General features: G+C 40.9%; 1 protein-coding gene and 1 long non-coding RNA gene across 2 annotated transcripts; one reads left to right on the forward strand and one right to left on the reverse strand.

The window, feature by feature from the left end:
* The first annotated feature begins 489 nt into the window (after positions 1-489).
* DLX4 (distal-less homeobox 4) lies at positions 490-23,945 on the forward strand. The gene is made up of 3 exons (XM_089674505.1): positions 490-1,113; positions 18,377-18,570; positions 22,438-23,945. The coding sequence occupies exons 1-3, from the start codon at positions 801-803 to the stop codon at positions 22,678-22,680; spliced, it is 750 nt and encodes a 249-aa protein (XP_089530631.1). The 5' UTR covers positions 490-800; the 3' UTR covers positions 22,681-23,945.
* Positions 13,707-15,005, reverse strand: LOC149464526 (uncharacterized). The gene is made up of 2 exons (XR_016312380.1): positions 14,850-15,005; positions 13,707-14,039 (listed from the first exon to the last, which is right to left on the reverse strand). It is a non-coding gene; the product is annotated as an uncharacterized LOC149464526 (long non-coding RNA).
* Positions 23,946-25,563: the final 1,618 nt, after the last annotated feature.

A 25,563-nucleotide genomic window follows, 5' to 3' on the forward strand; every position in this document is an offset into this window, starting at 1 on the left:
ACAGGCGATCCAATGTTTCTCCATACCCAGAAGCACTGGATCACAGTGATCACGGAGAAAGGATCTAGGGAGGAATCCTTGGGGAGGTGAGTATAAAGTGGTCCAGGAGATCAGAGGACCTTACATTGACCATTACGGAAAAGTAACAATGTGACCATGTCTTTCATTAACAGATCAATGGCTGTGAAGACTATAGCAGTTATCATGAACACTCTTTCCCTCTTTCATATTTTACAATCTTTTGTTTCCTTTTAGATGCAGTGTGCTATAATATATGTACACGAAACAAAATGAAATCTACTCTGTAAATGATATAGTTGTAAGTTCATATGCCTTGCAGGGGATTCCACATCATCCTCGATGTATCTAAACTCATGCAAGCTCCTTGACAATAAACATATACTGTATGTCGTTTTTTTTGTTTTGCAGATGATGTCCCTCCCTCCTCCCTATCATCCTCACTTGTTGATCAGACTGCTGAAGCAAGTTGTAACCTGCAGACCAGCTCGGGTCTGTGAACAGTCTTCATTCAACCAGCTGCCTGCAAAAAAAGAAGTAATTATATTAATGAGGGTTTCCCTGGGGAAGAATCTGTGACATCAGGAGAGGTGCTTACCAATTACAGGGCTGGGGGGCGGCTCCAAGACTTCGGTAGAACTGACTTGTAGGAACACTTGCCAAATGACAGACTAGTAATGTTTGACTAAAGTTTCTGGTGGCTGGAAAAGGTATGAAATGGAGCGAGATGATGGCTCAGCACCAGGTTTGACTTCGAGGACAGGTTGACCTCCAAAGCTGAGATGACCTCTATTGCTGATGCTTTTTTGGACCCATCAAAGTCTTCATTCCTTGAGTTTGGCCATGGACCACCATCTTCTTCACAAAGCCAACACTCGCCGGTTTTGGCACATGGACCTTATTCCTTGCATGGCTTCCACCCGGCTGGCCATGATGGCCTGTTTTCTCCAGGGGCTTCGGCCTATGGAGGACGGTCCTTCCCATACCCCTATTCTACCTCCGCAGCCAACCAGCATCATAACGGGAACCCATACCTGAGCTACCAGCATTACAATAATACACTTAACCACAGTGGGAGACTACATGAAGATCCTGGTAGGTTATACCATATTGCCAAATGGCATCTTCCAACTTTCATAAAGCTTTAATCTAATTTAATAAAGGAAAGAACAATGAACAATGCAGTAACCCATAGTAACCAATCAGATTTCAGTTAACGGCAGTCCTATAATCTACAGACTAATTGGATTGGTTGCTATGGTTTACTGCCCTTTGCACATTGGTCTTTGAGTTGTGGTATGCATTTATTACTTTACAAGGGACAGTAAATGTGTTGCTAGGGTAACGTCATAGAGTAGCCAATAAGACATTGACTCTGAGCACCCTAGGGTGGGAAAATTGATTTATGGTTAGATGCTATGGGGCACTGTAATACACACTGCTAATTACAACTTATTACAAGTTATCCACAAAACTTTCCTAATTGAACAATGCCTATTATAATGTTTTATACTGAAGTTGTTATATCATTTTATTTTATTTGTCACAATATTATATCTATATTTATTATATATTGTAACATGCTGAGCAAACTGTTAGCACTATATAAATCCTGCATAATATCTATATTTTTGTTATATGCTGATAGATGCTCTAATTTTTCATTTTTCTTTTTTTAATTCTATTTACTACTCAAAGCATATTTTACTGCTTTGTTTTTGCTGATTTTTATATTACATTTTTATATTTTTTTGTATTTGTATAGCACACATGTTCAGTATAACTGCATAAAAATGTTTCCATAGCTATAAGGCTTGCTAAAGTTGTTATTAGTAAGTAACTGATTTATTCTAAACGACCACTAGACTTGTGATGTTTAGTTAGTCTGTACGGTGGTCAGTTCAAAGGTACCCTTACCTGGCCTTTTTTTTTTTTTTCCTGTCTAGCCAGTGCATTTAGAAACCCCAAATGTTGTGGTATGTAGAAGCTGTGCGTCTGTACAATGTGTTAACTTACACTGGGGGTGCTGTGTGTGCATTTTTGACCCTTGGATCAGTCAAAAAGGCATCTACAATGCATGTCTACACAATACATAATAATTCATTTGTGTTCTATTCTACATCAGTTGTATAGTAAAGATATACCTTCAAATCATTTATTTTGTCAGCACTTTGAGATAAATGAAAATTAATTATTTCTATGGATCATTCATGTGATTAAAAAAAAAAAATATTGCATCCAATAAGATCTCTCGTTTTTTTTTTTCTTTTTCTATCCATCTATTGATCTGTTTTTGGATGGATAGATGAAAATTATATGCATCTATCTATACAGATCTCAAAACATGGATAGATGTATGTATGTATCTATATTTATAGATCGATCGATACATTCAAATGATTAATTTTTATCGATCATTATCTCGATGGATAAGTGGATGTATGTATCTATATTTATCTATCCATGTTTTTGAGATCTGGATAGAAAACCTAATGCATTATTTGTATCTATCGCTCTATCACAATAATGGTGATCTCTTTGGATCTATTGCTCTGTTTCCATAGATCAAATGGATGTATTTATCTATCCATGTTTTGAGATCTGGATAGAAAACCTAATGCATTATTTGTATCTATCGTTCTATCACAATATCTTGGTGATCTCTTTGGATCTATCGCTCTGTTTCCATCGATCAAATGGATGTATTTATCTATCCCTGTTTTGAGATCCGGATAGATAGGTAGGTAGACAGATGCAAATTCATTTTGCCACAGATAGGATAATGCTGGTAGATGGATGGATACATAGATATTGTGATAGACCTATAGAATGATGGGCAGATATTGTGATAAAACCTAATGCATTATTTGTATCTATCGTCCTATCACAATATCATGGTGATCTCTATGGACTGATTGCTCTATATCTCCATCTATCATTCTATCACAATATCTCGGTGATCTCTATGGATCGATCGCTCTATAGCTCCATCTATCATTCTATTGTTCTATATCTCTATCATTCTATCACAATATCTCGGTGATCACTATGTATGTAATGCTCTATATCTTTGTCTATCACAATATCTCTGTGATTACTATGTATCTAATGCTCTATATGTCTATATATCAAAATATCTTGGTGATCACTATGTATCTAATGCTCTATATCTCTATCACAATATCTCGGTGATCTCTCTATCTATCACAATATCTCTGTGATCTCTCTATCTATCACAATATCTCTGTGATCACTATGTATCTAATGCTCTATATGTCTATCTATCACAATATCTTGGTAATCACTATGTATCTAATGCTCTATATCTCTATCTATCACAATATCTCGGTGATCTCTCTATCTATCACAATATCTCGGTGATCTCTCTATCCATCACAATATCTCGGTGATCTCTCTATCTATCACAATATCTCCGTGATCACTATGTATCTAATGCTCTATTTCTCTATCTATCACAATATCTTGGTGAATCTATGTATGTAATGCTCTATATCTCTATCTATCACAATATCTCGGTGATCTCTCTATCTATCACAATATCTCGGTGATCACTATGTATCTAATGCTCTATTTCTCTATCTATCACAATATCTTGGTGAATCTATGTATGTAATGCTCTATATCTCTATCTATCACAATATCTCTGTGATCTCTCTATCGCTCTATATCTCTATCATTCTATCACAATATCTTGGTGATCACTATGTATCCAATGCTCTATATCTCTATCTATGATTCTATCACAATATCTCGGTGATCTCTGTGGATCGATCGCTCTATATCTCTATCTATCACAATATCTCAGTGATCTCTCTATCTATTGCTCTATATCTCAATCTATCACAATACCTTGGTGATCTCTCTATCTATTGCTCTATATCTCAATCTATCACAATACCTTGGTGATCTCTCTATCTATCACTCTATATCTCAATCTATCACAATATCTCGGTAATCACTATGTATCTATTGCTCTATATCTCAATCTATCACAATATCTCAGTGATCACTATGTATCTAATGCTCTATATCTCTATCTATCACATTATCTCGATGATCTCTATGGATCGATCATTCTATAGCTCCGTCTATCATTCTATCGTTCTATATCTCCATCTATCATTCTATCACAATATCTCGGTGATCTCTCTATCTATCACTCTATATCTCAATCTATCATTCTATTACAATATCTGTTGTGATGTTGATGTATCTATCAATCCTAAAATGACTTATTTGTATCCATCCATCCAAACAGATCTCAATAGATGGAGAGATAAATGGATGTATTACAATATCCATGTTTTGAGATCTGTATAGATGGATAGCTATAGATGAATAAAAAAAAGATTCCAATTCATTTTTGGTGACACAAAATTAAAAATGAAGTCTGTTTCTATATTGATCTGTTCAGATAGACGGATTGGCTGGCTGTGCATCTGGTAAGGTCATTTAAACTGTGACTGTCCATCCAGTTAGATGTCAGTGTCCAGCAGTGAAATCCGTTTTAACAGTTCAGTTTGGTTGCTAACGTTTCTTCCATTTCATTATAAAGTCTATAAAGGGTTGATATCCTCTGACTGCTCTACTTCTATGTATGTTGGATATTCATCATCTATAGATTTTTATCATTCATTGGGTAAAGTGTGTTTTTTTTTTTGTTTGTTTTTTTCAACTTTTTGTTTTTGTTGTGTTTTTTGTTGTTTTTTTGTTGTTGTTGTTGTTTTTCTGTCCCCTTTTATCTATGTAGTTGTACTTCTAGTGTCCTGGTGGTTTGTCCTGTTTCCTGTGCCACGTATAACATCTCAGTTTTTATGATCTATTTCATTTCTTCATTTTGGACATAGTCCTCTGCTTATTACTGCTTTGTTCAGGATATTTATCATTCTTAAATACTGTAACTGGAATAGTTGTGTTCTGCAGCTTCCTTCATCATCACTTCATTTTTTTACTTTTTCATTCACGCTTTCGTTGCTGAGTAGGTAGCAGTGGACATTCCTCCAGTCTGACTTTTTTTTTTTTTATGACTGATGCCTTAGCAGAAATCTGCATGGTAGGTCTGGGGCTGAACACTATGCAGATGCAACTACATGTGACAGCCACAAAGGGGGTCAGCCTGTCATTAACTTGTACAGGTCCATCGGCCATAGCTGATCAGATACTTGGTTGTATCTGCTGCAGAAATAGGCTGGTATGGGATGGCTATGTCCAGTGAGTGCTTACAGAGGGATGTGGTGTCTGATGCCTCCTTAGGGTCCATTCACACCAGATGTGGTAGGACTGCGCTGAGCGGTTATTCCAGCGCGGTCCCACCGCATGACAAGGCAAAATGCCTGTGTACCCGATCAGGGGCGGACTGACAACTCATAGGGCCCCGGGCAATAGGGGATCATGAGGCCCCTGTGTCCTTGCCCAAACTCAAAAAAGCCTATGAAAAAGGTACCAGGGGCATCTCATGTGGCCCCCTACTGACCCCGGGCCCTCGGGCATTGCCCGAGTTTCCAAATGGTCAGTCCGCCCCTGTGCCCGATTCACATCACTGCATTGCAATGGTGCGCTGAAAGAGCATACACTACTTCTTTCAGTGGCATGGCGGCCATTTGAACTTGGTGACGTGTGATACTTCAATAAAGATTGTTGAAAAAAGGGGGGGAATGATGCGGTACAGAGCAGTGATTGCCGCCGCACTGCACGCCAGACGCTGTATTATCAAGCAGTGGATGGACCCTTTTTTTTTTTTTTTTGTTCTTTCTTTGTGGGTTTTTTTAGGGGGGGGTTGTTTTTTTTTTTTTTTGTTAGAATTATTTTTGTTTTGTTTTGTGGGGTTTTTTTTTGTTATTTCTTTGTGGGGGGTTTTTTTTTGGGGGGGGTTGTTTTTTTTGTTTGTTAGAATTATTTTTGTTGTGTTTTGTGGGGGTTATTTTCTTTTTTTTTTTTCTCGTGGTTTTTGATGTTTTTGTTTCTTTCTTTGTTTGTTTTGGTTATTGTTTGTTTTTGTTTGTTTGTTTTTTCTCCTGGTTTTTGGGGGTTTATTTTCATGGGTTTGTTTTTGTTAGTTTTTTTCTGTTTCTCACTTGTGTTGTGGGTGTGTTTTTGGTTTTTTTTTTTTGTTCCGACAAAGGCTGTAAAAATAAAGTTAAAAAAAATTGGGATTTTTCTTTCTTCCCTTTTTCGATCACGGACGATAGGAAAAATGGAGAGAGTGAATCTCTCCAGAAAGCAATAAAAACACAACAGGGATTCTAACACTGGAGAACTGTATTGAGTTGTACGCATGCTGTGGCAGTACCAGGGACGGACTGACAACTCATGGGGCCCCCGGGCAATAGGGGATCATGGGGCCCCTGTGTCCTTGCCCAAACTCAAAAAAGTCTATGAAAAAGGTACCAGGGGCATCTCATGGGGCCCCCTACTGACCCCGGGCCCTCGGGCAGCGCCCAACTTTCCAAATGGTCAGTCCGCCCCTGGGCAGTACAGCAGCCAAAAGACCTGTTGCATCAGTACTGCCATCCAAAACTGACCCATTTAGGTGACTGGAGCAGCTACGGTTGTAGCGTTTTGGGCTTTACAGGGTTAAAACAGGCTATGAGGAGGAGGCGACCTATCGCTGTCAAATGCCCCTGAAAAGGGATCCACTGCATATCGCTTTTCAGAGGGAAGGAAAGTGTAAACTTAGGCTGGCTGCACACAATTAGATTTAGTTTTTTTTTGTTTAATTTTCTTGCAAACATTTTTTTTAACAATCGAGCATCATGATCCACGAAAGATCCATTCATTCGTCAAGAAATACCAATGCCTTGAATTTTTCCGGATGAAATATCTAGCATGCACATTACCTGGACCATTTTTTCTTTTTGTTGAAAATCCCTTTTCATAGAATTTTGTTGAAACAAAAAAAAAATTCTGTCCTGATCCTTCGTCATTTTTTGAAAAATCGACCATCAGTATGACTCCGCTGACAGGTTGAAAATCAACCTATGGCATATGGCCAGCATTGGCAGGGAGGAACTGCGTTCCTAGAAATCGCACGGTTTCATGCATCCCGCTAGCGCAGGGCATGTGACCAATAGCCAAGGTAATTGGCCATGTGATCCCTGTTGGAATGAAAATAAAAGTTCTGATTGGCTCATCTCCTTCAGTGGAGATCATTGAGCACATGCCTAGGAAAATATTTTCTCTGGGAAAGGTAAGTAAAATATTTTCTCTGGGAAAGGTAAGTATCCTAGCCTCACTGTTGGTCTTTATTCATCCATCCCAGGGGCAAACTGACAACTCATGGGGCCCCCGGGCAATAGGGGATCATGGGGCCCCTGTGTTCTTCCCCAAACTTAAAAAAAGCCTATGAAAAAGGTACCAGGGGCATCTCATGGGGCCCCCTACTGACCCCGGGCCCTCGGGCAGTGCCCGAGTTTCCAAATGGTCAGTCCACCCCTGATCCATCCTATCAAATGCGTTGGCATAACTGTGAGGCCCCATTCACATTTCATGTGGCAGGAACGCATGTTTTCGTGGTGGGGTTATTTTTTTTATTTTGTTTTTTTGTGGTTTGTCTGTGTTTTTTCTTTTTTGTTTGCTTTTTGTTTTTTTGTGTTTTTACTACATTTTGGGGTGTCATTAAAAAGTAATGGCACTCAATTGTGCCTCACGTGTTTTTCCAAGATGGTAGCACAGTTTGGAATTGCGGGCAGAATTGCGCATATTCTGCCTGCGATTCCATATCGCTAGATGTGAACGGAGTCTAAAGTAAGCAATTTAGCATAGCGCATTTTGCTGCGGCTAGACACAAAATCTCCCCTTGGAGTGGGATTCCTTCCACCATGTAAGGGTTAAATGCTTGTATAGTCTACGGGTTCCTCCAGTCCCCTGCACTGTTCTGCCTGGGGCTATGGGCAGTCCCTCCGCATCGCTGGCTATTGGCCCTGAATCGTGGAGGGGTGAGCAGCGGCAGCATGGATGAAGAGGGGTCTGTCAGAGCCCGGAATAAGTAAAGTAATGCACCTTACCCTTGCACCCATGGGCTACATCAGCATGTAATCCTTCCAGTGCAAGGGTAAGCAGAACCAGGAATTGGGGAAAGTAATGCACCTTACCCCTGCACCCCTGGGCTAAACGAGCATTTAACCCTTACATTGCAAGGGTGGGCAGAGCCAGGAATCGGGGAAAGTAATGCACCTTACCCCTGCACCCCTGGGCTAAACGAGCATTTAACCCTTACATTGCAAGGGTGGGCAGAGCCAGGAATCGGGGAAAGTAATGCACCTTACCCCTGCACCCCTGGACTAAACGAGCATTTAACCCTTACATTGCAAGGGTGGGCAGAACCAGGAAAGTAATACACCTTACTCCTGCACCCCTGGACTACAGGAGCATTTAACACTTACAGTGCCAGGGTAAGCAGAACCAGGAGGGGAGAAGGGGAGGATCAGAGAAGACAGGATCAAACAGCCATTTTTCACAATGCAGACGATTAACCACTTAGGTTCTACAGTGAGTATAACAAGCACACTTCACTGCATCTACAGACTGATTTTACTGTTGTGGGTTTAGTAACACTTTTAATCTATGTATGATTAATTAAAACCCAGCATGGGTGTTAGAACCTCTGTCAGTTTTTTGTCTCCATCTTCCATTATCTGGAACACCTGTTCTCATTTCTTGTCCACGTGTCACCAGGACAGGAAGTGATGGAATTCTCCTCAATGGGATCACTCACACCAATCAAAGTCTGTGCAGCTGCAATACAACAGACGACAACAGATATTCTCTTTTCATGGCAAAAGAACAATCTGAAGAGTGCAAACTACCAGTACAACCAATTAGCTGACTTCTTTCATTGTTCTCATACCAATGAAATGAAATCTGATATTTATTTATTTTTGTTTTTACCTTTTTTTTGCTTTTAATTTCCATTTTAACTACATTTTGGTGAAATGCATTGGCCTCAAGGGGGAGGATGAAATTAAAGTGACATTAAACATCTTTATCTGCAATAGCGGACCATACACATCCACTACATAATGGTCCTGTGATCTATGCTTTCATGAAATTGTTTCAGAAGGCTTGGTTTACACTTGCAGTTGGGGGGGTGGTAAAAATACAAGGTTGAGCCTTTTTTTTTTTTACAGCAAAGCCCCAAAGCCGCCATACGGAGTGAGCACATTCCCCAGCCACTGTAAGGGAATGGGGCCATAGTGCAACTGCACATTGTTGCTGCTTTGGTAGTGAGAGGTAAAAACGGGCAAGTAGGCAACATAACATTTCCTCATTGGCTGTCTGTCCTCTGAAATGTGATCAACCATGGATTGCTCTTCAGAGGGCCAACACAAGTGTAGCTATGCCTTTACTGTATTTTTCAGCCTGATTGTTGAGCTCCCGAGCCTCTCCTCTTTCCCCTCCCTTCTGTTTTTATCGGAATGAGCAATGCATATACGTTGTGGTCATATACGGCAGCAAAAAAAGTATAAAAGTATATATTGCAAAACTTCGTTGTTTTGTGTGTGGGGGGGTGTCAAAATATTTAAAGGGGCAGTACATGCACATAAAGGAAAACCTATTCCCAAATCCAAAGAAACAGAAATGAGTCGGGTGACGGAGCCATATCACCGTGTGGTTGCATGGTCCAGGACAGGGGCGGACTGACAACTCATGGGGCCCCTGGGCAATAGGGGATCATGGGGCCCCTGTGTCCTTGCCCACTCTAAAATAAAAGCCTATGAAAAGGTACCAGGGGCATCTCATGGGGCCCCCTACTGACCCCGGGCCCTCGGGCAGTGCCCGAGTTCCCAAATGGTCAGTCCGACCCTGATCCAGGACCTCCAGCATCATGTGATACAGATCAGCAAGCCACCCACCATTCATCCTTGTCCTGTAATGCTCCCCAGTTATAACAACAGAAGTGGGAAGTAAATGGAGTCTGACTGCTTTTCTGCATCACTAGCAGACATGGTTCTGGATGTGTCACCAGCCTTGTCTAATGACAGTCCTCTACCTGTTCTACTTATAACAATTGGGACAATTCAAGTGAAACTGTGCATTCTCCTGGAGAGAAGTCTTCCTAGGAAGGGTTGTTTGTTTTACCTATGCGTTTACAACTTTCCTTTTAATAGCTAAAGTGGCATTAAAAAAAAAGTGGTGTGTGTTTTTTTTTATATAGAGGTATGTATGATAGATCCAAGGATCAGGGCCCTCCTATCCCACTTGTACTGAAATGTATTGTTGCTGTATTGTCTCCCGTTATATTGTAAAGCGCTGAGCAAACTGTAAAGTGCTATATAAATCCTGTATAATAATAATAATAGCTAGATAGATATCGTACAATGTGTGTAGATGGATGTTTGTGGTTTAATTTAAACACAAACCATATCTATCTAAACAACACATTGTACTTTTTTTTAAATTTATATAGAAGTATGATATATATATATATATATATATATATATATATATATATATAATATTGTATATCTATATATAAATAAAGTACAGTGTGTGTAGATAGATGTTTGTGGTTTAATTTAAACACAAACAACTTTTTTTTATTTTTATATAGGTATGCAAAATAATAAAAAAAACATATATATATATATATATATATATATATATATATATCATACCTCTATAAATAAAAGAAAAAGTACAGTGTGTGTAGATAGATATTGTTTGTGTTTAAATTAAACCACAAACATCCATCTACACACATTGTACTTTTTTTTTTTTTTTATATAGAGGTATGTATGATAGATAGATAGCTAGATAGATATTGTACAATGTGTGTAGATAGATGTTTGTGGTTTAATTTAAACACAAACAATATCTATCTACACACACTGTACTTTTTCTTTTATTTATAGAGGTATGATATATATATATTTATTTATTTATTTATTTATTTATTTTTAATTTTGCATACCTATATAAAAATAAAAAAAAAGTTGTTTGTGTTTAAATTAAACCACAAACATCTATCTACACACACTGTACTTTTTTTTTTTTTGTGTGTGTATTCACATACATACCTCCTATATATAAAAAAAAAACACAGCGAAGGCCCAAAAAAAGTACAGAGTTTCTTTTTTTAATAATAAACCCCAATATCTACACAGTGTACGAATATATATATATATATATATATATATATATATATATATATGTGTGTGTGTGTGTATATGTACAGTGTGTAGATATTGGGGTTTTTATTTAAAAAAACAAAGGTGTGTGTTTGTTTTTTTGGTTAATTTAAACACAAATGTCTACATACACACTGTACTTTTTTGGGGGGGCTTTGTTGTTTTTTTATTTGTTTTTTTTTATATAGGAGGTATGTATGTGAAGAAAAAATAAATAAATAAATATATATATATATATATATATATATATATATATTTATTTTTTTTTTTTTTATTTTTTTTTTAATATATTTAAATATATATTTATTATAATTTTTTTTAAATTTATATAGAGGTATGTTAGATATTTTTAAAGATAACAAAATCATTGTTATCTTTAAAGAGGCCATCCGTTTAAAGTTTACCTTGAATAATGGGTCTAAAATCTACTCACTGTATGACATTTTCCAGCTGTAGACGCCCCCCAACACGTGCATTTACATTTTGTAAGGAGGTAAGATGGAGGGGGAGCTCAATATTTAAATTTTTTCCCGTCCGTCTCCCAATAAACTAACGCAGTGCAGATCACATTCTATTGGTTTCTTCCCCAGCTGGGGAAAGAAATCAGGACCTGGAAGTGATGTATATGTCACTAGGTCATTAACTGGAAGGGGGAATCGGGTAGATGTTGTCGGATCTTCCTTCCCTCTACCCAGTTGGACTCTCCATACTGGTACTGTGTCCACAGAGCAGGGAAACTTGGTAAAGGGGTGTGTGCAGGGGCGGACTGATAACTCATGAGGCCCCCGGGCAATAGGGGATCATGGGGCCTCTGTGACCTTGCCCAAATTCAAAAAAGCCTATGAAAAAGGTACCAGGGGCATCTCATGGGGCCCCCTACTGACCCCGGGCCCTCGGGCAGTGCCCGAGTTTCCAAATGGTCAGTCCGCCTCTGGTTGTGTGTGTACACATGCTGTGTTAACTGGATACCTAAAGTGTCCAACTCCTTTAGCAACCCAGTCTCTTCTTCAAGTGTGAATCCTGACTTATGTGTCACACAATGCTGAAAACCTCCAGCCAAAAAGTACTATAGAAAGCACGCTGACAATAATACGGTCTTCTGAAATTCGGTCCCATGTTCACAAAAAGGTGCTTGGAAAAAAAAAAACACACACACACAAAAAACATCAAATAAAAAAAAAAAAAAATAAATAAACCTCCACAAAATCCAAAATCCATCCAATGAGAGACATGCTCTGTTAACTGGATACCTAAAGTGTCCAACTCCTTTAGCAACCCAGTCGCTTCTTCTAGTGTGAATCCTGGCAGATGTGTCACACAATGCTGAACCTGAGTTCTGAGGAAGACTGTTCACCCTTGAAACGCGTAAACAAGTGAGCACGTGTGAGGAGGTCATCATCAGGGGGTTCAATAAAGCATTAGTACCATTTTTATGGTGGTATGGACCTTTAACGCTAGGGGGTTTTATGCACACTTGTGGGGTGGCAGTTGTTGGGGTGCGTGGAAAAGATCCAGCAGCTGCACAGTTGTTGTATCACTTCCATCTGGCCGCTTGTTGACTCGCACATCTTCCAGGGAGCGTGCATAAAACCCCCTGCTTCCAACAACGCTGAATCTGCAACTGTGGCAGTAATAGGGTTAAAGGTCCATACCACCATAAAAATGGTACTAATGCTTTATTGAACCCCCTGACGATGACTTCCTCACACGTGCTCGCTTGATTACGCGTTTCAAGGGTGAACGGTCTTCCTCAGAACTCAGGTTCAGCATTGTGTGACACATCTGCCAGGATTCACACTCGAAGAAGCGACTGGGTTGCTAAAGAAGTTGGACACTTTAGGTATCCAGTTAACAGAGCATGTCTCTCATTGGATGGATTTTGGATTTTGTGGAGGTTTATTTATTATTTTTTTCTTTATTTGATGTTTTTTGTGTGTGTGTGTTTTTTTTTTTCCAAGCACCTTTTTGTGAACATGGGACCGAATTTCAGAACACCGTATTATTGTCAGCGTGCTTTCTATAGTACTTTTTGGCTGGAGTTTTTAGGCGCTCACACTATTGTTTTTCGCACATAAGTGACCTATGTCTTGCCTGTCCCTCACTTGCACCCTTGAGTCAGTTCAGGTCATGGTGGGTCCCTAACTGTCACTCCAACCTTCTCTGTGCTATGCAGTTTTTCCACATTCCTGGTATCTCACACTGACCTTGTCAACTGCCTTTGCATCCAAATCCATCCCCCCCCCCCCCATATCTATTTTAACTCTTTTCAGGATTTGTATACCTTATTTACCCCATCAGCAATCAAATGAAGGAATTCTATAGTGACGGAACTGGAAATTCCATAGATTTCAAATAGTAATTTCTTGCAGTGTTTTTGTTTTTTTTTTTTATTTTAAGTGTATTCACAATGGATTTTAGGCTGTCGGGTGACTTTTGTTTTTTTTTTTTGTTTTTTTTTCCCCCTTAAATCCTTTAAGGTTTTGCAGCCCAAAACTTCACCAAAAGGTTGGAGTGTTTGGAAAATGTATCGAAACTAAAGACTTTTGTCTATAAAAAAGCCTTTACTGCAATGCTAACCTCCAATCCGGAGCTGTCCACCCCCAGTACTTTTTTTTTTGCAGCCACAAGATGTCCATCTTCTGTGTTGAATGGGCGGTATATTCAACCCACTTTTTCTGAGCCCAAGCTGGTCTTGTACACAACCTCAGCTTGTGACTGGATTCAGTCACTCTGTTTTCTCCTTCTATCAGCATGCGTCCTCCTGTCAGCACATGAACAGATTAGTTCCTTGTGCCTCATCTCCATCCCTCACTCTGAGCTTCTTTGTACTGGGGTTGCAAAAGGCTGATATCTGGTCAAATTCAGGTACTTGCACTGCTTGGAAAAATAAAAAGAAGGGAGAAAAAAAGGAGCTGCATTAACTAAAGTATTTTTATTATGTATCCTGACCAGATTTTTTTTTTCTTTTATATTGTGTCAACCAGTTGCACAAGCTGTATGTGTTTATTCCTTAGGATTACAGTTCAAGGAAACCATAATGGCTTTGGGTGTTTTTGTGGATTAAATTGATGTGTTTTATATCGTTTTTTGTACCTTTTTTCTTTGTTTTTGTTTGTTTGGGGGGTTTTTGTTTTTTACCTCCTAAGCATTTTAAAGATGCACACAGATTTTGCAGAACATTATGGGTTTGCTGAAGCTGTTTTACATTCAGACTGTCTTTCATTAACAGCTTGTAGAAAGCCATACGGAAAAGTACAGAGAGGGAGTAAGTGTGGATGAAATATTCAACTAACTTATTGCAATCTAAGCTGTAGAAAGTATGGGGGCAGCACAGTGGCTAAACGGTTAGTACTTCCACCTGGCAGTACTAGGGTCGTTGGTTCAAATCCCAACTATGGCACCTCCTGCCTGGAGTTTGCATGTTCTCCCTGTGCCTGCGTGGGTTTCCTCCCACACCAAAGACATGCTGGTAGGTTAATTGGCTCCTGTCTAAATTGTCCCTAGTATGTGTATGTATGAATGTAAGTTAAGGACCTTAGATTGTACGCCCCTTGAGGGTTAGGGACTGATGTGAATGTACAATATATATATATGTAAAGCGCTATGTAAATTGACAGCGCTATAGAAGTACCTGAAATAAGTAGTAATAAAATAAATATTTCTGGGGCACGGGAATGCACTTACCTTTGCTTTCCTGTGACCCAGAATCAGCCGACAAAAGCTCGCTATTGGCTGATGTCAGAGCCATTCCTGGCTCTGGAAGGATCCTTGCTATATTGTCAGGATCCACCCAGATGCCCAATAGGCAACTGGCATGGCTATCGTTCTCAGCTCTGAGTGAGCAGCGATCACCCAATCGCTCAGTTCTCAGGCTTAGAATTGTGTGTGTTTGTTGTGTTTTTTTTTTTTTGGTTGGGTTTCTCCCCCCCCCCCTCCCCTTACCTCAAAAGGAGACGTGTCCTTCTTGATATTAGCCGGAAACCTGAAAATAGCTTAAGGCTCCATCTGCTGGCTGGAAAAAAAAAATTAATATGAAATATTTGTTTGAATTTTTGTGTGTTCATGCCATTGTTGTATTTTATTGTATTGATGTTCAGGGATGCTTACAACAGCTCTTGTGCATTTCATACTGTGTCTGTCTGTTTCCTCCCCCCCCCCTATTTACATAGTTAGTCTGGCTGAAAAAAGACAAAAGTCCATCCAGCTCAACCATTAAAAAAAAAAAAAAGTTATAATCCTACACCCACAGTTGATCCAGAGGAAGGCAAAAAAAACCACCAAAGCATGACCCAATTTGCTCCTGCTGGGGAAAAAAATTCCTTCCTGATCCCCCGAGAGGCAATCGGATATTCCCTGGATCAACTTTACCTGTAAATGTTAGTATCCAGTTATATTCTGTGTATCTAAGAAAGAATCCAGGACTTTTATGAAGCAATCCACTGAGCTGGCCAGAACCAACTCTTGAGGGAGTCTATTCCACATTTTCACAGCTCTCACTGTGAAGAAACCTTTCCGTGTTTGGAGATTAAATTTCTTTTCCTCCAGACGTAAAGAGTGCCCCCTTGTCCTCTGTGATGACCTCAGGGTGAATAACTCTACACCGAGTTCACTATATGAACCACTGATGTATTTATACATGGAGATCATATCCCCCCTTATGTATTATACATGGTGATCATATCCCCCCTTATGTATTTTACATGGAGATCATATCCCCCCTTATGTATTATACATGGAGATCATATCCCCCCTTATGTATTATACATGGAGATCATATCCCCCCTTATGTATTATACATGGAGATCATATCCCCCCCTTATGTATTATACATGGAGATCATATCCCCCCTTTTGTATTATACATGGAGATCATATCCCCCCTTTTGTATTATACATGGAGATCATATCCCCCCTTATGTATTATACATGGAGATCATATCCCCCCTTTTGTATTATACATGAAGATCATATCCCCCCTTATGTATTATACATGGAGATCATATCCCCCCTTATGTATTATACATGGAGATCATATCCCCCCTTATGTATTATACATGGAGATCATATCCCCCCTTATGTATTATACATGGAGATCATATCCCCCCTTATGTATTATACATGGAGATCATATCCCCCCTTATGTATTATACATTGAGATCATATCCCCCTTATGTATTATACATGGTGATCATATCCCCCCCTTATGTATTATACATGGAGATCATATCCCCCCTTATGTATTATATATGGAGATCATATCCCCCCTTATGTATTTATACATGGTGATCATATCCCCCCTTATGTATTATACATGGAGATCATATCCCCCCTTATGTATTATACATGGAGATCATATCCCCCCTTATGTATTATACATGGAGATCATATCCCCCCTTATGTATTATACATGGAGATCATATCCCCCCTTAATCTTCATCTCCAGAGAGAATACATTCAGTTCCTCTAATCTTTCCTCATAGCTGAACTCCTCCATGCCTCTTATCAGTTTGGTTGCCCTTCTCTGTACTTTCTCCAGTTCCCCAATGTTCTTTTTGTGAATTGGTGCCCAAAACTGAACTGCATATTCCAGATGAGGTCTTACTAAAGATTTGTACCGGGGGGGGGGGGGGGGGGGAATGATATCTCTCTCTCTCTGGAGTCTATACCTCTTTTAATACAAGAGAGGATTTTGCTCGCTTTAGAACCCGCAGCTTGGCATTGCATGCTATTATTAAGCTTGTGATCTACCAGAACCCCCAGATCCTTCTCCACCATTGATTCCCCCAGTTGTACCCCCCCTAGTATGTATGATGCATGCATATTCTTAGCCCCCAAGTGCAGAACCTTACATTTATCAATATTAAACCTCATTTGCTACATAGTTCCCCAATTACACAGAGCATTGAGGTCGGCTTGTAAGTTGGAGACATCCTGTAAGGACGTTATTCCACGGCACAGTTTGGTGTCATCTGCAAAGACTGAAATGGAATTTATAATCCCAGACCCTATATTGTTTATAAATATATTAAAAAGTAAGGGTCCCAACACTGAACCTTGGGGTACACCACTGACACCCCTAGACCATTCAGAGTATGAATCATTAATCACTACTCTCTGAATACGATCTTTTAGCCAGTTTTCTATTCATTTATATACAGATTTTTCCAAGCCTGTAGACTCTACCTTACACATTAGCCATATGTGGAGTACTGTGTCAAATGCTTTTGCAAAATCCAAGTAGACCACATCCGCCGCCAGCCCTCTGTCCATGTAGACCACGTCCGCCGCCAGCCCTCTGTCCATGTAGACCACGTCCGCCGCCAGCCCTCTGTCCATGTAGACCATGTCCGCCGCCAGCCCTCTGTCCATGTAGACCACGTCCACTGCCAGCCCTCTGTCCATGTAGACCACGTCCACCGCCAGCCTCCTGTCCATGTAGACCACACCCGCCGACAGCCCTCTGCCCATGTAGACCACACCCGCCGCCAGCCCTCTGTCCATGTAGACCATGTCCACCGCCACCCCTCTGTCCATGTAGACCACGTCCGCCGCCAACCCTCTGTCCATGTAGACCACATCCACCGCCAGCCCTGTGTCCAAGAATACCACATAGACCACTGCTACCCCTCTGTCCAAGTATATCATGTCCATAGCCACCCATGTCCAAGGTTATGCTCCCCTCCTCATAAAAATAAATCAGATTTGTTTGACAACTTCCATCTTACATGAATCCATGCTGTCTGTTCTAATGCTAGTTACTTTAGCCCTAGCTAAGCCCTCCCTATGTTTCCCATGTCCCTCCAGTTAATTTTAAAGCTTCATTGCAAAGACTGGGTTTACACTGTAAAAGACTGAAAAAAACCTTGTGTACTGAACTTCTCTGAAGTCAATTTTTTGTTGGGTTCAATTTATATGTCTTAGGGAAGAGTTAAGCTGCTCTTTTGGATTCTGCAAAGTCAGCAAGTGATCATACTGTCCATACAGGGTGAGTTTGAGGACTGTGATTGCATAGAATGGTATTTAAAACCGAACAATCTGGTCACCTAAAAGGGCAGGGAACATTGTACCATCTTGCTAGAGTCCCTTTTTTTCATCCTGTGATGACACCATGTTTGCATCAACAAATCCACAATTCTTTAAAAAAAATAGGAATAGCTTATCATTTTCTCATTCCTTTTGTCGTAATTCAGCGTCCTTACCATTATTTTCCAGAGCTAGAGAAATCCACGGTGATAGAAAATGGCGAAATCCGAATTAATGGAAAAGGAAAGAAAGTCAGGAAACCTCGAACAATCTACTCCAGTTTACAGCTACAGGCCCTCAACCAGAGGTTCCAGCAAACACAGTATTTAGCCCTTCCGGAAAGAGCAGAGCTTGCCGCACAACTTGGCCTGACTCAGACCCAGGTGAGAACCAAGGGGCTAGGGGGTGGATGTCCTGTTTCATGTTGAAGGATCTCGGTTTAAGGGCAACCTCTTTTGCCAAGCTTGAGGAACTGATTCCACCTAAGGGCAGACCACAGGATCCATAGAGAGATGTGTGTGTGCTTGTCCATGAGTTGGTGTGCTGAGCACCAGGACCCACCAAAATTTGGTCTGATCTCCAGAAGATCTTCCAGCAAGCTGCAAAGTCTTTTGCGATAATAATGGCTGTTATAGGCCAAGCTCGCTTAATATATCTGGGAGATTTTATAACCACACCTAGTTAACCTAAATAAATGAGGAGTTTTTCTTTTTTTTTAACTGTTTTTAAAAGAAGATGATAAATCTTTTGAAACTAGCACAAGCCAATTTAAAGTGTTACTAAAGTGTGGATCCTAAAGGGCTACAGGCCCTCAACCAGAGGTTCCAGCAAATGCAGTATTTGGCCCTTCTGTAAAGAGCAGAGCTTGCCGCACAACTTGGCCTGATTCAGACCCAGGTGAGAACCAAGGGGCTAGGGCAGGGGTGTCAAACTGGAGGCCCTCCAGCTGTTGTAAAATTACAAGTCCCATCATTCCTCTGCCTTTGGGAGTCATGCTTGTAACTACTAGTCTTGCTATGCCTCATGGGACTTGTAGTTTGGCAACAGCTGGAGGGTCACCAGTTTGACACCTGTGGGCTAGGGGGTAGATGTCCTGTTTCCTCCTCATTTTGTAAAAAGGATGTTTTGATCCTGTCTTCTCCCCCCTCTTTTACTGTCCCCAATCCTTCTGCTGATATAAGAGCCTTGTGGGCAAGCTGTACATGCTCTGTTTGGTGTCTATAGGAGGTTTGTTTTGTTTTTTTGTTTTTGTTTTTTTGTTTTTGTGTGGTGTTGTTTTTTTTTCTTCAGACAGTTGGGGGTCCTGCAACCTCATAAAACGGAGGAGGAAAAGAAGAACTCCTACAAGCTTTAACTAGTGCTCTGCTGGACACTGGTAGAAGTCACAAGACTGCTCTAACTGCTGATTTACTAAAATAATTGCATTTCATGTGTGTACTGTGGGAGATCAGATATAGTGAATGCAGGGTCCGGGGAGACCAGATATAGAGAATGCAGGGTCCGGGGAGACCGGATTTAGTGAATGCAGGGTATGGGGAGACCAGATATAGTGAATGCAGGGTCCGGGGAGACCAGATATAGTGAATGCAGGGTCCGGGGAGACCAGATATAATGAATGCAGGGTCTGGGGAGACCAGATATAGTGAATGCAGGGTCTGGGGAGACCGGATATAGTGAATGCAGGGTCCGGGGAGACCGGATATAGTGAATGCAGGGTCCGGAGAGACCAAATATAGTGAGTGCAGGGTCCGGGGAGACCGGATATAGTGAATGCAGGGTCCGGGGAGACCAGATATAATGAATGCAGGGTCTGGGGAGACCAGATATAGTGAATGCAGGGTCTGGGGAGACCGGATATAGTGAATGCAGGGTCCGGGGAGACCGGATATAGTGAATGCAGGGTCCGGAGAGACCAAATATAGTGAGTGCAGGGTCCGGGGAGACCGGATATAGTGAATGCAGGGTCCGGAAAGACCAGATATAGTGAATGCAGGGTCCGGGGAGACCAAAAATAGTGAATGCAGGGTCCGGGGAGACCAGATATAGTGAATGCAGGGTCCGGGAAGACCAGATATAGTGAATGTAGGGTCCGGGGAGACCAGATATAGTGAATGTAGGGTCTGGGGAGACCGGATATAGTGAATGCAGGGTCAGGGGAGACCGGATATAGTGAATGCAGGGTCTAGGGAGACCAGATATAGTGAATGCAGGGTCTGGGGAGACCAGATATAGTGAATGCAGGGTCCGGGGAGACCAGATATAGTGAATTCAGGGTCCAGCGAGACCAGATATAGTGAATGCAGGGTCCAGTGAGACCAGATATAGTGAATGTAGGGTCTGGGGAGACCAGATATAGTGAATGCAGGGTCTGGGGAGACCAAATATAGTGAATGCAGGGTCCGGGGTTTAGTAACACTTTAAGAGTGTGCTATATCCTAAATGAAGGTGATATTGTATACATTATGTAAAAGTTAATATTGATAACTTATATTATTGTTAATATTCTTAATGTTAACCTATTTTATATTTATTTCATTAATATTCTAAATTATCAGAATATAGCTGTAACTTTCTATTCAGCCTATTGCTCAGTGTTAGCAGTTATCTTAGGCAATCCGAGGCAGTACAGGGCTAGTTGGTAGTTTTTGTTTTTTGTTTTTTCTTCTGCAAGATGACTGAATAGGAAGCCGGGCTTGTACTAGAAACTATAGCTAGGCAGTGCTGTGAAAAAATCTGGTTGGTGGAGCTTACAAGAAGGCAATCCCTGCTAATCACCAAGGAGGGAACAGGACACAAAGGTTTTGCACCTTTTGTCCAGAAATCAAAGCATTGTTCCAAAGCTGAACCTCAGGAACAAAAAATTAAATATTAATTAGCCCTACAAGGATATATGTAAATACACTTTGAATACACATGGCTCCTGCTTATCCCAGAGCTCAACTCAACATTTGATTTTGGCTTTTGTTTAGTTGTGTAGGAGAGCAGTTAGAACCTCAGTTGGGTTTTTATTGCTGTCACCATTTGGAAGGTTTCCTTTTTGACTTCCTTTCCCAGTCAGAAGGAGAAAAAAAGACCGGAAATGATGGAAGAACTCCAATCTGGCATCAAAAACATGTTTATAAATGGAGGGGGGATAGGCAAAAACTTTTCCCCACTTGGTCAGCATTTTAATAATTTGTGTGACTTCCTATATTGGTTACCTTGTTCTTATCTCACAGGAGTGTTATTGAGACAATTGGCGAGGGAAGGTTTCCCTAGTTGTCCCCTCCCTTTTCTTGTCAAAGCTAACTTCCAAAAATTCCAAAAACAAACTTGGACTTAAGGGTTTTTTTTTTAGGGGGGGGGGTTACTTGTTTGTTTTTGTTTCCTATTTTGGAAGGAGCAAGGGGTGCTCTAACAGTTTGTTTTTTTTTTGCCATCTGTATCCCATTGGGTAGGCTTCCCTCTACATCCCGTCCTGTAGACACAAGAAGTGAGGGAAATTGTAGGAACATGGGTCCCCAACTGAAGATGTCCCCTCTTGGTGACAATGATCGTTGGGACAAGGGATGAGCTTGGTTCCAGTCCAAACTAGTGTTCGGCCAAACTCGAAAGGAAGCTGTCAGTACAGGGCCAATCCACTTTAGCCAAGGCATTCCAATTAGGCTGAATCTTCCCTGTGGGGACTGCAATAAAAAACTTACATATGTTGTAATTCTTCACCGCTCCATCCAAAACAAAAATGTGTTTGAGTTTAGATGCTATTTAAAGTGCAAGGAACAAAAAAACTTTGCAGTGTCAATATGTACAACACAGGGCTCTTGATACTATGTTGTATAAAAGGAGGTATGTCCCTGAGGAGGAGGCCTCAGGGAAACTGGTCACACAGGTGGCGAGAGCCAAGGTATTGCACCTTTATTACCTTTTTATTACTCCACACCTAAACTTGAGGAACATTTAACCCTTGCAGTAGGGGAGCTGCAAGAGTAATTTTGTTTCCTTGTGCCCGCAGTTTGGCTTTAGGGATTGGTTGGAAGGGAAAAAAATAATTATGCTTTAGATTTGGACGTCTACACACATTATGGTGGCTTTTTCTATTTTTGAAAGCCTCAAACTGCCAATGTAAGACCTCAAACTCTGGATTCTTCTTGCTAGACCATGATGGGAGTCCTAAAATGGGTCTTGATTTGTAATTAATGTTGTGCTTTGTATATTACTCAACATATTATTCAATGTAAAAAAAACCAAACATATTCTTTGTTCCCTAATAGGTGAAGATATGGTTTCAGAACAAGAGATCCAAGTACAAAAAAATAATCAAGCAAGGTCCTAGTACCCAAGACGGAGAGCAGTCTCAGAATTCATCCTCGGTTTCTCCATGCTCCCCTAATGGTCCTCCAATGTGGGACTTTCCTACTGCTGGAAGAACTGCCCCCATGTCCTCTGATTACTTGAACAATTTCAATTCTTGGTACCAGAATCCAGATGGTTTGCCCAGACCGCCAATGTTATAACAAGAAAAGAACGATCAAGCCTTTTGACCTTATTTTGTACCACGAGGATAAATGAGCCAATATGGAAGCCCTGTTTATGGATTACAGAAGTGATTCCAATTCAAGTCCTGTCTTCCATCTAGTAATGACTGATGCTGATGACCCCACACCATCTATACTTATCAATCACTAGTAGGTGATCTGAATGGACATCCTATAGTTTTTCATATTTCAGAAGAGACAAATGGCTCTAACAATACCCTAATCCTTATAAAGCAAAAATGTAGTCCGGTCAAAAATATACACCCTACAGCTTATTGACTACTACAGAATAGCAGATGGCTGTGTAAAACCTGAGCCCTTACCTGAGATCAGTTGTAATAGAGGAGAGGCATGTGGTCAGCAAACACTATGTTGTGAATTAGAAGCAAGCTTTAATTTTCTAGCAGGCTTAAGAGGACTAGGGACTTAAAATTGCAAAAAAAATCATTAGGTTGGTCAATGGTGGACCTAGTCAGCAGAAGACCCCATGAGGGCATAATTTTGCCTCCCTCCCCCTTCTCACATTCCTTTACTGCCTATTCAATGTATTTAGTTAAAAGTAGATCAATATAAGCCTTCAGGATATCCCAGTTTTAAACAGTCACCATTCTATTCCTTTCTTCCCAAGTGACCAAGTGGAGAAGCCTTCTGCTGGTCTCAGTAGCCTGGGAGAACAGTGTGGGGTGTCATGAAACATTCCTACTTCTCACCCCTCCCCCCTTTATTGGAGGGAGTCCTAGCACCTTTCTGACACACCATCTCGTGCAAATGGACCCCTAAATCCCAGAAGGCCCCGATGTAGCTACACAGTCCAGGAGGACCTGGGTTCAGAGGAAATGGGTTGAATGATGCTGGTCATCAGACTGAGGACGTCTAGCTGCAGAAAAGAGTACTGCAGGGAAATATTGAGACTGACGCTGAATCATGCAGCAAAAGCTGGTTTTGTTATTTTTGTCTTTGATTGCATTTTTATTTTGAGTGTTTTTGTGTGGGGTGTTTTTTTTTTGTTTGTGCGTGTGTGTTTTTTTTTTCTTTTTTTTTTTTTCTGTTTTTGTGTTTGTTTTTTGTGGGGGAATGTTTTTTTGGCTGGAGTCTGACTGCACTGACAGGTTAAAACCAGAGGACCTTAGCTGAACCGCCAATATGTTAAAAAATGTAAAAACATACAATATGTAAAGCATTAAATATATAAATGCATTGGGCAAATGGTACAGAGAGATATTAAAGATCTGCTCCAGTCAAAACATTTTTATTTTGTTTTGGATAAAGCAAGGAAGGGTTAGCGTCACTGGCGGGTATTTATTGGTTCATCTGGGCCCTTCTGTCAGGACAGGACGTGATCAGGGGCGGACTGACCATTTGGAAACTCAGGCACTGCCCGAGGGCCCGGGGTCAGTAGGGGGCCCCATGAGATGCCCCTGGTACCTTTTTCATAGGCTTTTTTGAGTTTGGGCAAGGACACAGGGGCTCCATGATCCCCTATTTCCTGGGGGCCCCATGAATTGTCAGTCCATCCCTGAACGTGATTATAGCTATACCTTCCTGTCCTGGGGGCGTGATCTCTCCCATTTCTTGCATGGCTGTCACAGGGAGAGGAAGTAGGAAAAATCTCCCCAATAGTGTCACAGAAATAACAATCGGACGACTCTGGAAGTTGGATTTTAAGTGGACAGGTTCATCATATAACATGTTAACCTCCTTTATGCTGCTATAGGATTTTTGAGTTCTATGATGGTGCTTCCCCACAATCTGTCTCAGCATAGACAGATATAATGAACACAAATGTACACTGCTCTGTAATGATTTAATTAATCATTACACTTCTTTTTTTTTTTTATACTAGCAATGAAAGAACCTGAATCTGACCTGATATCTGCATCTTGCAGTCCCTGTACAGCAGAGCTTGAGAGATGGAGAAAAGCAGTCTGCTCCACAGGTGCTAACAAGGGGAATGCTGACAGGAGAAGAGAACAGAGTGACAGACAAGCCCATCAGTCTGCTGCTTCTCCTGTCTTTTTGTGCTGGATAGGTAGAAATACAGATTAGGTGTTTTATTGCTGTAGCTAGCGGTCTGCCTGCAGCTCTGCTTTTAGGAAGCCCAATTCTAATATATATATATCCATTCAGTGGTATCCGACCCTTGGCGATTGCATGGAGTGTCTCTCGTAAGCGACTTTTTCCATGAATTCTCTTAGAAATTGTTTTTACAGGGTAGGTTTCCAGGTCTTTCCCCAACCCCTACCATGCAGGAGATCCCGCATGGCCGGGGAAGAAACTAAGACAATTTAGACAGGAGCCAATTAACCTACCAGCATGTCTTTGGAACGTGGGAGGAAACCAGAGGAGACCCATGCAAACACAGGGAGAACATGCAAACTCCATGCAGGAGGTGCCATGGTTGGGAACTGAACCCATGACCCAATTACGGCAAAGCAGAAGTGCTAACCACTAAGATATATATACTAAGAGATCAGGGGCAGACTGACAACTCATGGGGCCCCCGGGCAATAGGGGATCATGGGGCCCCTGTGTCCTTGCCCAAACTCAAAAAATCCTATGAAAAAGGTACCAGGGGCATCTCATGGGGCCCCCTACTGACCCTGGGCCCTCGGGCAGTGCCCGAGTTTCCAAATGGTCAGTCTGCCCCTGTAAGAGATATATATATACATATATATATATATATATATATATATATATCTCATAGTGCAGCCTACCTGTCAGGGCCGACAGACCAAAAAAAAATAGATCCTCTGTAACTGGGATATAATCTCAATTAGTTTTGGTCAGTGTTCTGTTTTAAATGACACTTTGCCACACTGCATTGCCATACCTCCTTAGTCTGTCCAGGCAGTATGATCACCT

Source organism: Staurois parvus, unplaced genomic scaffold (assembly GCF_062004578.1).
Source record: "Staurois parvus isolate SC_StPar_1 unplaced genomic scaffold, SC_StPar_1.0 ptg000151l, whole genome shotgun sequence".
NCBI lineage: Eukaryota > Metazoa > Chordata > Amphibia > Anura > Ranidae > Staurois > Staurois parvus.

Excerpts from the sequence above, each read along its gene's own strand:
- DLX4 (XM_089674505.1), top strand. The coding sequence starts at position 801 with ATGACCTCTATTGCTGATGCTTTTTTGGACCCATCAAAGTCTTCATTC. Across the intron at positions 1,114-18,376 it reads GAGACTACATGAAGATCCTG|AGCTAGAGAAATCCACGGTG; the intron begins GTAGGTTATACC and ends ATTATTTTCCAG. Across the intron at positions 18,571-22,437 it reads TTGGCCTGACTCAGACCCAG|GTGAAGATATGGTTTCAGAA; the intron begins GTGAGAACCAAG and ends GTTCCCTAATAG.